Genomic DNA, 12,766 nt, shown 5'->3' with positions numbered 1-12,766 from the left:
GGCTCTGCCTTCGTAGCCCTCTCTTCTCGTTGGTGTTCTCCCCAGCACCACTTTGCAGAGCCCTGAGCCCTCTACACAGCAAGTAGAAGTTGCTCTGATCAGGAGAACCTTGTGTTCTGAGGAAGCAGGGAGTGCTCTATCACCAAACACTCCAGGGCATTGTATCAAATGGGTTGTTGTACTAGTACTCAGAAACTTAATGGTGTCTTAGTTTGTCGGAAAACCTACTTCTGTAGTGGGAAAGTAGGCTCTGTCTGGTACCAGTCTTGGAGGAATAAGGGGAGATAAGAAAGAAGCCATTTCTGAAGGTAATGGAACAGATGTAAGTTAAATAATAGCCAAAATGGTAAAATTGCAGAGAATATTGTAATTACAGCATTCAGACTGAACTAACTTTGTGTAACTAGGTAATTCTATCCTCTTAAGTAGCAGCATTAATTTACTCCAATTTACCTCTCAGAGGGTCTGTAGAATTGCAATCAGTGTTTGTAACAGCATGAAAACAGCACAGATGAGTTTGACGGGGGAGAAGAGCAAAGTAGTGAAGACAGAGATTAACTGTCCTGTAGACTTTGATAAAGTGCCAGCCATCTGACACAAATTCAGTTTGGGAGCTGAGATTTCTAAACAGCTCAACATAGACCCTAAGAGGGTGTGCAACTTGTATTTGTATCAATTGCCATGTTAAGACAAGGATGTAAAAACAAAAAAGAAGCTACCACAGAATGCCATGAGAGCTGATATTGTACGCCACTCTGGCCTAGAAACCTTTGTCCACAGGCTTAAAAGGTACCCATCAAACTTCTGGTCATAGCATCATAAAAGAGCTGTTGTAACTGGCTGGTGACATCTGCGAGCTTTTCAGCAGTATTAAGAATAGTTATTTTGCTTACCAACGTATTGCATATATTGTTTGTTAAAGAAATGTAGCAGTTATATTACATTTATTAGTGTTAGACCACATGCCTAACTGAAATTTAGCACCTGATTCTGCATCTGCTACTATTACAGAGTCATTTATGCCTGCAGAGCCATCCTTACTTTATGGCTTTTTAGATCAAAAATGCAAGGCTGTGGAAAATGAATGTCTCTCAAAATATCAGGCTTTATGACAGGGTTAACTTGGTCAGTTTTGATGTATAGCAAACATTTTTCTCACGTCTGTTGACAGGTAGATTGTTGTAATTCCTACTTGATGCTGAAAGCTACAATAATTAATATCTAGTTAATTTATTGGATTTCTTTATTACTCTATCCTCAGATAAAGAGTCCTTTGGTACTTTAGTCACTGGCCCTTCCTTCCCCTCTTGTTTAACAAACCTTGTATTTTACGTACCTCTATAGTATTTACTATTGTACTTTGCCTCTCTGTCACGGGAAGTATATGAGTAGATGTGTAAGTCAACACAGTGAGTCTAAAAGAATACTGATCTCTGTAAAATCAGTCAGATGCTGGAAGTTGTACATTGGTGCATCATCCTGCCTGAGGTGAAGTCAGTGATGCGAAGTGGACGTTGTTCTTAGTGGTGCAGGTTCAGACTTTTCCTTCAACACTTGGCCTAGCAAACCTGCATTTCCACTAAGAGCTTCTTGTGTGTTCAAATAAGTCACATTTCAAAGAACTGTTGTCATAAACAGCTTAAAGTGTATTGGATCTAGTTATGTAAAAGAGTTTTAGCTTATATTACTTCTTTATGTCAGCAGATAAATACCTTTGTTACACAAGTATACTGGGGAGTGCAGTTGAGTCTATCCAAGGGCTATTTCCTTTTCCCTAGGAGAACGTTGAGAGCTTACCTCAGAGCACTTAGAGAGACAGCTTTTGCTCTGAGTCCTGTCCTTTGGCCTGGTGCTCTGAGTCTCTTGCATATGCAGCTGCTATACTTGATTTCTTCTCCTGCTAACGATTTTCTTTAATGTGACCCATGTCCTGTGTCATTTTTTCTAGTTCATCATCACGGGAGTAAAATGTTACGTTCGGAATCAAACTCTTCAATTACCACTCAGCCTACTATAGGTTGGCAAATCCCTCTCTTTGTCTCCTCCTCTTCTCCTTTCTCTTCATTTCCTTCCCACTTTTTTAATATATATACTTTTAACAATAAGCCTCACCTATCATTTTTAGCTTAATGTGTTTCTACATGGGCTGGTGCTTTGCGAGCTAATTTTTTTTGACACGCTTGAAGAGTGTTTCAAAACCAATTGTCATTCACATTGACGCAGTTAAATGCTAACATTTCCTGCACCTATTCTTGCAGAACGTTCTCTCATATCTGTTTGTGTGTGTGTGTGAGTGCTTAGCCACCAATTACCTCATAGTTTGGATTTTGTGTTCATCATTGCATGTTGCCAAACTACATAATTTCATGGTTTTGAATAAATATATTTGCTGCTTTCCTGTAATTTGAATTTAGCGATTTCTCCTGGCCATCCAAGCAAGTATTATTAATTATGAATAGCTGTAGAGTTAGCAAAACTGCTCATCAGGTTGTGTCTCTGTATTGATAGCTGATTGATTAACAGTGACTTAGCACGTTGAGCATTCCATTATCACGCTGACTTCCTTTGACAGTGGTTCATTCCTGCTGGCATAAAGTATTAGAATAAGCAAGTTCTGCACATAACTCTTCTGTGTCCAAAATAAATGCATTGCGCAGTAATGCATTTTATTTATTGTAAAAATGTGTTGGAATTGGCATGGCAAACATGACAATCAGCAACCTTGCGACTGGTTTTCATATCTGACTAAATCGACATCTTTCTTTGCTGCAGCTAAAGGGAGGACAAACGTGGAGCTGCGTGAGAAGTTCATTTTGGCAGACGGTGCCAGTCAGAGCATGGCAGCTTTCCGACCACGAGGCCGTCGATCACGACCCTCTTCAAGGGGAGCTTCTCCCAACAGATCTACTTCTCTGTCGAGTCAGGCTGGCCAGGCAGCTGTCCCACAAGCAGTTGCTACAAGTACACCGAAGGTAAGAAGAAACATACAAAAATGCATGGGCTAACAAATGGGGTATAGATTTTTCGTCGACCAACAATATTGGTACTTTCCCTAGGTGATAGGGAAGAAGTATCTCAATTTTATTTCATATTCTGGGAGGATCTGAGAAGACTTTTCAGTGTTCTTCCTCTATTGTTTGTTTGCAACACGGGAACAGAAGGTTTCTTTACATTTAAGGTGCTGCATGAGCTACCTGGAAATTTTGGAATAAGGTCTGAAAGAGAAAAAGAACTATTTCATACAAAAAATAAGCTCTGCCATCTGTTTCGGAACATTTCTCATCAACACTTTCTGCTTAGTTTGTATTTCTACTATGAAATTTGATCTGCTTGTGAAAGCCTGGGTATCCTTCTCCATGACATTGTTTTCCATCTACTGTCCTTCATATTCTGATTTACCATTGTTTCATACAGACACCCCATCATTTAACACGCAACTATGGTAAGCCATGGTTGACAAACAGCAAAACGTCAACTCCTTCTAAGCCAGCAGAATCCTCAGACTATCAAGGGTCATCTGCAGAGGTACAGTAAGGACAGAGATTCTAGTCTCATGATCTTTCACTAAAACTGTCACTTCACTAACAACCACTAGTTTCAGTGCTTCAGTGCTGCAACATCCCTTGCATATTAATGCATTTTTATTTTAGATCTTTGCAAATTATTTCCTTTTTTTGTTGTTCTCTGTTACTTTTTGAATTCTAGAAAAAACTCAGCCTCAATTAATTTATTTTTAAAGTGCAAATGATTAATAAATTGTAACAGTATGCAATAAACTGGATGAGTATATGTGGTTTCCCTTTCTTTTACATAGCTGTTCATATACTTCACAGGTTGTCTTTCCTTAAATTGTTTACTTTGAGTGTGTAATGTACTATAATATTCATGAACTTCAGGAATTAGATTAATAAATTATCTCCCATGCAAAAACCACTAAATAGAGAACTACCCAATCTCTCTGAACAAGACTGCACAAAAGACTGACGGCAATATATAAATCTTTCCAACAGCTGAAAGTTTTGTTTAGGGGGGCAACGACCAGTCGTTGCTCTAATAAGATAGTTATTTGATGACTTACAGGAAATGAGCTTTGGTCTTATTTCCAGCCCATGACTTACATAGAGACTGCTAGTATAGCAATTAGGGTTGTGCTGGCAGTCAAGCTGAATGACCAAAAATTTGAATGGGCTTGGAGCCAGCGTCTTCTCTCGTGTCATTACAGCCAGTGAAAAGGCTGCAGCTGGATCAGGCTGCAAACTGACTTTTCACTTGTAGGAGTTATTCTTGCCCTGGTTTAGATAGAGGGCTTAACGTGGAGAAGCTTGCACTGCCCTCACTTCTGCTGTATCTGCTTTTCACAAGTCTGCACTTTGACGTCTATTGCTACTCATTTGACACCTTCCAGTGCTAAGTTTACATGACCTGTGCGTGGCTTTGCTCAAAGATGCATAATGAACTTTTCACTTCCTCCTGTGCGACTGGGCGCATTATTTGTGCACACTGCAGGCGTCTGGATGTATACATCACTTCGAGTGCACAAGACTGCTGCTTAGAATGATTAACAATAGCACAAAATTGTCAGCTTCTAATAGATTCTTGTATTTTCATCTCTTAGCTGGTAACTAAATTACAAGATTAATTGATGGTACTTCAAAGATTTGTGAGAAATATTCACTGTTCACAGACATGGAAAAGTGTCTTGTATTCTTTGAATTAGCATGAAGCGAAAGCAGATGGCACTGATTTCAAATGGGAGCACCATATTTCTCACGTGCTCTTTTAACTGTCAGTAGTTTCAGTGAGTTTCATTTATGTAAAACACTGTGGTTTAAGATTATAGATGGAATGGGTGGGGTTGGGGTAGCTTGTAGAGAATTTCTGAGGCATTCTGCAATGTTTTCTGACCAGTTGTGTGTTTTCAGTTTTCTGAGCAGTTGTGTGTTTTACACGTAGATTGGCTTTGGGCTTAGGGCTAAGCTGAAGAACAAGGTTGATCTCTTTTTGTTCTTGCCTCAGAGATTCTATCCCAAGGCCTTTCCCAGTGCAGCAGCTTCAGCAGGGTAATGAGATTTCCCTTTCTGTTAATCATCCCCAGTAATCTCCGTACAGCAGAGGTTTCCAAGGTGTGGCTGGATGGACACTTGCAGCCTGCTAAGCATTTATACTTGGCTTTAAAGAGAGTTTAATATTGTGACCATCGCTGCCGGAGCCAGCAGATTGTCTGCTCCGTAGTATCCATATGCTCTTTCTTTTCAGACGTGCCAGAAGTGGTCCTCGCTGGCAGAGGGCCAGAAGCAGCTGCCAGGCAGCCCCTGCTGGGCCCCTGCTCGGTGCTTAGCCCGAGGCAGCTCCCAGCTCACTCTGCTGGGGCCTGGTTTTCAGTACCCCACCTTTGTCTGGGGATCAAAGGCACGGAGCACACGTCCTGGGATCTGGGCCACCTGAAGGGCCAGATTTGTCACTGCACTGTCTCTTCGTTTCTGATACTTACTGTTGATTAAATTAATATGAATACTGTGGTTTTCTTCCACCTCCTATCGAGTGTGTTATGTGCATTTGGAGATCTAAGAGTTGAGGATTTAATCCTTGTGGCACCGAAAAATCTTCTCGTTTGGGGCTGGTTGTAAATCAAGGCTCACTTTATTTCAGAAATGAGAAAGGCAAGGTTAAGCTGTGGAGTACAGATATTTCAGGCAATGTATTGACAACAGGGACTTCTTGAATTAGTCTTATATTTTCTTCTGTATTGCAGCAAAAATTTTTGAAATCAGGTAGTTTTGTTTTGCCATCAAGTATTTATAAAGTTGAAACATGCACTCACCACCTATGGCAAGAGTCAGAATAGTGGAAAGTCAAGCAATGTAGACATAAAGCTTCAGCGACTTGTCGTCGTTAATTGAAGTCACGTACCATCAACTAATCTTATGTGTTTGACTAACTGTAAGAGGGTAGTATTTTTCTTTCTATATATGCATTGAAATACACAGAGAAAAGACAAAAAAGTTACTGTCAAGCAGCTTGTTAGTGTTCTTTTTTTACGTTTAGACTATTTCAAAAACTAACTGCTAAAGGAATGTTCACACCTTTACGTCATGAATAATGCTCGTACTGACCCAAACCAGTATTTCAGATTCACAGTGAATGTTGTTAAGATGATCACATTCCAAGCTACGTACCTGATACCAGACCTTATCTTCAATTGTGACAATTGAAACAACCTTTTTCTTTCTTTTTTTTTTCTTTTTTTTTTCTTTTTTTTCCCAATAGGGAACACCCATTCAAGGAAGTAAACTCAGACTGCCAGGATACCTATCAGGGAAGAGTTTCCACTCTGGAGAAGACAGTGGCATCCTGTCCACAGCAGCTACCAGAGTTAGAGCTCAGTTTGCAGGTGAGTGTCTCAGCCTTAGAGCTTGATCTATCACTTGCTTTGGTTTCTACCCGAATACTTATGAGTCATGTTAGGGTGTGAGGAAGATGAGTGGGAAGGAGTGATGAGTCCTGCTGTCTCCACATAAGTAATTGCCAAGGATGCAGGTAATCAGGATAATTGTCCTCCACTCACATGGTTGCACAGCAGGTACATTCAGCCCTGGATTTACAAATTCGTGACTGAAAACTTCTTGACAATGCTATCTCAGTGTGTCTGAGGAAGTAGGGAAGCAGTATTGCTTAAAAAGAAAAGGTTCACTTCACAGTATCCAAGTTATGCTCAACTGTGATAGAGCAAAGGGCTCATTTCATCATGACTTGTCCATTTCTTTTGAAAGAAGAACGGCAACGAGCAGCTGTGTATGACCTTATTAATGGAATATCCCATAGACATTTTTAAAACAGCACATAAAAATAGAAAGTGGTGACGCTGTGCTCTTCCAGGATCCTCGGAGCAGCTCTGTGTGAGGGGGAGGGTTGGGTGTTTGGAGCAGAAGATAGCACCACTGGCTTTCCCTCAGGTCTTCAGCTCCTCAGAGCTGACTGAGCAGTACTGGAAAATCCTGTTCAAATAGTACAGGTCTTTTAAGTTACGGGTGATTGGAAAAAATGAGCCACCTAAGATTTCAGTTTCAACTTGGTGTTCTTTGCACACACAGGGATCCAGATTTGTCAAGATCAAAAAAGATCCAATAAGAATTGGAAAATTATGGAAAACCACATTAATGTTTTTCTGTTTAAGATTCTTTGTTGTGGTTTTTTCTTCATAGCACATTGCCTGGGCAAGCTTTCATTTTAGCAGGCTCGCTGAGAGCTCATTTACTCAGTCCTTTGTTTGGGAGAATGTGTACATGTATACTCTTCCCTCGTTTACTTGCAGCTTTGAACTTTATGGTTTTGATGGAGAAAAAAGAAGGGGTGGGGGGGGGGAAGGAAGCACACATTTAGAAACTGGGGTTGTCTTCTGCATCTCCAAGTTACATATTCAGAAAACCTGAATACGTGAAGATGCCAGATACTGAACTCATGGAGTCCATAGAAGATATTTAATTCTTGGAGTTTGTTGAGAAAATGACATAAGGAAGAAAGGACCTAGCTGTTTAGCGAACACTTTTATTTCTTTTTAGGGCGAGATATAGTGGGAGGTACTGTTTTATGCTGTTTATTAATATCAAGAGGAATTTCGATTGTTGTCTAGCTTATCTGACAGGGGTCTGAAGTTTAGTTTGTGCAATGAGAATTGCCTGGGATAGCCAAAGACCTAGGAAAGGCCTGCACACCGTTTGCATCCTTATGCCTAATGCTGCTGGGTATCTTTTCTCTTTCTAGAAACCAGAAGAACTCCAAGCAGACCTGGGAGCCGAGCAGGAAGCAAGGCTGGCAGCAGGTCAAGTAGCCGCCGAGGCAGTGATGCATCTGACTTTGATATTTCAGAAATCCAGTCTGTATGCTCAGATATGTCAGAGACTGTTCCACCTACAAGCAGACCGACACCCCGAGCAGGTTCTCGGCCAGGATCAGCCAAGCCTTCCAAAATTCCAACTCCCCAGAGAAGGCCACTAGCCAGCAAATTGGACAAGTCCTTGAAGAGATAATAAGATTGGCTACGTAAAGTTTTTTTTTTTTCTTTTGCATTAAGTATTTAAGTTCGTAAGATGTAAAATATTATGTAGAAATTATTGTGAAATATTGCAAGAGGTGGATTTTTAATTCTGCAGATGGCCTTATTTGTGTATTTGTCTTCTTATTTTGTGTATAATTTTTGTCAGATTTGTTTTTGTTTATCCCATATCCTGTGAGAAGGGGGAAGAGTTCTAATGTAAACTAACAGTTGTACACAGTAATGTGTAGAAAGTACACTAAAAATAATTACCGAATGTACAGTGTACTGAATGTACAGTGTAAGTTTCTGCAACCTGAATAAAATGGGCCTATCACTATGTCATTAGTTAACAGTAAAGGATACCTCAAGATTTTTCTTTAAAAAAGAAAAAAAAAAAAGAATTAACTAAAAAGCCAAAAGACACAATTACACATTTTGAGCTAACGAAACAAACACTAAAGGATGTATGTCCAAACTACTAAGGAATACAAAACCACAGTCACAGTACCCTTATTTATACAGCATCTCTCAGAGAACTCACAGAGTTAATTAAGCACTCGCCAGTGATATGATACTCCAATACCTTGCAGCATCTCTGTGCCATTGCTTTCAACGAGGCCAGACACATTCTGGATATTCGAACTGTTATTCTGTGAGAATATCAATATAAAGTGCATTCATGTAAATGTGAGGTTTTCTTTTGCTTGAGTGGATGGTAGCACTGTATCATTGAACTCATTTTGTATCAAAGCAATTTTGCTTGCAGAAAGCTCTGAAATAAACATGTCCCTTAACTTTATTTCTATTGTATTTCTTATTTCACAGGAAGATCATTTTCTGCATTATGATTTAGGGCATATATTATTTCAAATGACCAATAATTGCCATAGGAACATAGACTTTAATGTAATTTCCAATTATCTGCAGTCAGATTTTGGTTAGCTACTGTATTTGTTTAATAAAACACTAAATTGCACATATCAGATCATATGAAATTATCTGTAATTATTGTGTGGTGACAATTATTTTCTCCATATTAAACTGTGACATTTATATACCATGTATGAAAGGCATAAAGAGTAATTTGGCTACTTTTTTGTCAGTGAAACATTTTTGCTATTCAGGGATCCTTTTGAAAGGATTAATAATAATGTGGTTTTTTTGACAAGGATGTCGTTTCAAATAGGAGTGCTACAGAAGAGCTAGGTAGATGCTGTAGTAACAGAATCCCTAGAAATGCAAAATGTTTGATAATATCAGAAAACTCACTTAAAATTTGGCCAATATGCCAGACCAAATAATCTAGATCTGACTGTCGATATACCAGAAAAAGCCGTACCTGGGAATTTTAGGGGAAGGCTGGTTTAGGATTGGTCCCTTAGCGTGCTAAAAATGAAGAAGTTCAGTTGATTGCATGTAGGTAACAGTGACATCCACATTCTCTGCTAACGCTCATTGCAAGTAGTACTAAGAGGATTTTTTCCAAGTTTTCTCAAGAGCTTTCTGCAGACACAGAAGTTGAACCCAGAGTTGGTTTATAAGAAACTGAAAAACAATTCTCAAGATATGGATCAATCAATCAAAATCCACTTGTGTCAGGATTTCCCCCAGTGTGCATGCAGGAGCTGTACAAGTGTTTGTGGAAAACAGGCAGGAAATTCCACTGAGAACTAAAAGGAAAAGTGCAGTTTGATGGGATCCTGAGTGAGATTGCAGCTGGTGGGGCTTGGAAAGAAATCGCACTGCTCTTCACCGCTTAGCCGCTGCTGGGTGTATGAAGGACAGATGTCGCTGCACGGTTCAGATTGAGCCCCAGTCACCTCCTGAAGCCGTTTGCACCAGGGGCACCTCCTGCCTGCCAGCAGTACGTGGACTGGGAGAGGCAGCAGTGAAGGGACAGGCAGCTTCTATCACAGGGCAAGCAGTGTGGGTATAAGCCCTGCTGCAGCAAGTTTGGGAGCAGGCACGTGCATTGACCCCATGTTACAGCATCGGTCTCTGCTGTAACCTTTCCGTGTTTCATCTCTCCTCCCGCTGCTGTTCATCCAGCGATTGCTCTCCCACAACATTAAAGTAAATGAGGGTGACTTCAGAGCATTTCGGAACCCCGCAGCACCCCTGGGTAGAGAAGCAATCTGCACTTTACAGGTGCTCATTGAAGCATCTCTACTTGCCAGCTGTAGGAAGGAGGGGAAGAGTCCGATGTAGGCACTTGCATGGCTGCCTTGGCTGGAGGAGGGGTGGTGCCCAACGTGATACTCTCGGTGCATTTTATAACCACTGGAGGAAAGGGTGGGAATGGCAGCTCTGAATCGCTGCCTTGGAAGTATAGGTGTGTAGTTGTTGTATCCCAAAGGGACAGAGCAGCTCCCTGAGCTCTCCAGGGATGAGGTCATGGCACTGAGCCTGCTGGAGATCAAGAAGTGCTTGGACGATGCTCACAGACACACGGTCTGATTTTTGGGTGGTCCTGTGTGGAGCCAGGAGCTGGACTTGATCCTTGTGCGTCCCTTCCAACTCAGGATATTCTGTGATTCTTTGATTCTTTGAGCTCGGCCTTCTTGGGGTAGTGTTGGCATATACCTGAAACACCCTCTATGTATATTGTGGTCTTAGCTTTGAACATGTTTATAATACTTCACAAAATATACAGCTACCTGGAATTTACTTGTTGCTACGTTTTAACTTCACAGAAATAGTAAAGCTGTGACCAGATTCTGAGAAATTCAGCGTAGACTAAAAGAACGACCAACTCGCTTTCTGTAACTTGTTGTCTATGGCAAAACCATGGAGGTTGGGGCTGGGAAAGTGGAGGAGCTAATATATGGGTTTCTGAGAATCGTTCCAGTTTGGAAACCTGATTAATAGTAAATGAAATGGGATTAGGAATTCTCCTGTTAAAAGCCCAAATCTTTCTTAAGATCTGGTACTTTACATAATTACCTTCTTCCAAAAAAAGATTTAAATGCTTTAGATTGATAGTAAGAATTCCCCAAACTTAGAGGCTTTCTAAAACTGTGTTTCCTGTGTTATAAAAATGACACTGACAGAAGTCTGAAAATAAATATCGGATCCTCTGCACTTTCGTGATGCAAAAACAAACTTTAGGATTTGACTGAGCCCCCATTAGTGTGGGGCTCTGCATCCCAAGTAGGTTGAGCAGTTCATTGAAGTGGGGCTCCTATTGCAAACGGCTGTGGGTAACAAGCCCTGCTCTTTGGTACCACTGTGTTCTGGGAACGTGCTTAATTATTAGTCTTTCACTAAGAATAACATGCATAGAAACGTGGATTATCTGAACGTCGTCCTAGTGGCCAGGGTCCCATCATGAAAAGAAGAAAATGGAATCGGCAAGGTCTCAGCTAACAGGCAAGTTCTCCGTGGTAGGAGACACTACCAGCAGGATGTAAGGGCTGTCAAACCACAGTAAGAGATAAATAGCACAGTCTTATTGAACTCACTTTGTAAAGAAAGCAGTGCTATTCTGTTTCCACCTTCCTGTAATTCAAAAATGTTATTTCTGTGTTCCCAATATAAATGATACAGGAAGGATCAGCCCCACAACCATATCGGAAGCCGATCATGAAGTCAACCTTTTAGCACGGCCTGGGTTCTTGTATCTAGAAATTCGGTGATTCTTCAGTAAAGTGATGGTACGGAGGTAATGGGGAGGAAAGAAGGGTTGGAAGACCAATGGCTGTGAGATCCACGTTGTCCGCTGAATGAGGCATATTTAGTGCTTTGAAAAGTTGGCTCGGTTCTTAGCCCCTTTACTTTTCCAGTTGCTTTTATCTTTCTGCATTTCTGTTTTGCTGCCTTCAAAAAGGGAGAGTGTCTACAGGATATTGTAAAACATACAGACGAAACCTGTGAGTAAGAAATGCACCTGTGGAAGAACTAGGCATGCCTTGTGGCCTCGGCAGCTTCAGCTCGCTCGGTGTTGATGTACAGCGAGCCTCTTAATTACATGCTAATGTACTGGATGACAGTAATTCAGGCTTTGCCTGCAGCACATCCTTTTACAAAAGCACACGGATGAGGTTATGTGTGATCTTAAATTAAAAATTAATGCATTTCTTAAACTCTGGTGCAAGCAGCTATGCTGTACTCAGCAGCAGCATTTCAACCAGTGTCTGCTTCTGCCACATCCTTGTTGGATCTTATTAACGTTTACAAATACCTGAAGTGTGGGACACAGAGGGATTTGGCCAACCTCTTCTCAGTGGTTTGTGGGGACAGGACAAGGGGCAATGGCCACAAGATGGAGCACAGGAAGTTCCGCACCACCATGAGAAAGAACTTCTTCACGGTGACGGAGCACTGGAACAGGCTGCCCAGGGAGGCTGTGGAGTCTCCTCTGGAGATATTGAAGGCCCGTCTGGACGCCTACCTGGGCAGCCTGCTCTAGGGAAGCTGCTTTGGCAGGGGTTGGACCCGATGATCTCTCGAGGTCCCTTCCAACCCCTACAATTCTGTGATTCTGTGATCCACCCTGTAGGAACAGCAACACAACCCACGGCCAAGAGCTCGTGTGCGAGAGGAGCCACAGCACTCGCAGGGGTTGGTCACAGCATGTGGCAAGAGGACACGCTGCTGAGCACCCTCTGTGCTGTTGCACAAATAACCACAGGGACGGAAAATAAGCATTTTGGGAATACAAACCTGGCCTGCCTCATCTCAGCACAGCTGCCCCAACAGCTCCCAGGTGTTTCCAGCTCTTAAGCTGTGTGC

General features: G+C 41.5%; 1 protein-coding gene across 34 annotated transcripts in view; it reads left to right on the top strand.

Annotated features, from left to right (window-relative positions):
* The window catches only part of LOC310897568 (dystonin-like), a 298,423-nt gene extending 289,408 nt beyond the window's left edge, over nucleotides 1–9,015 (top strand). For 20 of the 34 annotated variants that reach the window (XM_083831319.1, XM_083831327.1, XM_083831332.1 and 17 more), the window contains 5 exons: nucleotides 1,949–2,017; nucleotides 2,773–2,972; nucleotides 3,415–3,525; nucleotides 6,268–6,391; nucleotides 7,762–9,015. In XM_083831319.1, coding sequence (XP_083687445.1) covers nucleotides 1,949–2,017; nucleotides 2,773–2,972; nucleotides 3,415–3,525; nucleotides 6,268–6,391; nucleotides 7,762–8,027 — 770 coding nt within the window. In that variant the 3' untranslated portion in view covers nucleotides 8,028–9,015. The remainder of the gene's footprint in view (nucleotides 1–1,948; nucleotides 2,018–2,772; nucleotides 2,973–3,414; nucleotides 3,526–6,267; nucleotides 6,392–7,761) is intronic. The other 14 variants (XM_083831325.1, XM_083831324.1, XM_083831335.1 and 11 more) reach the window with 3 other exon arrangements.
* Nucleotides 9,016–12,766: the final 3,751 nt, after the last annotated feature.

Source organism: Anser anser (genome assembly GCF_964211835.1).
Source record: "Anser anser genome assembly, chromosome: 3".
Classification (NCBI taxonomy): domain Eukaryota; kingdom Metazoa; phylum Chordata; class Aves; order Anseriformes; family Anatidae; genus Anser; species Anser anser.
This window is presented reverse-complemented; position numbering and strand designations above follow the sequence as displayed.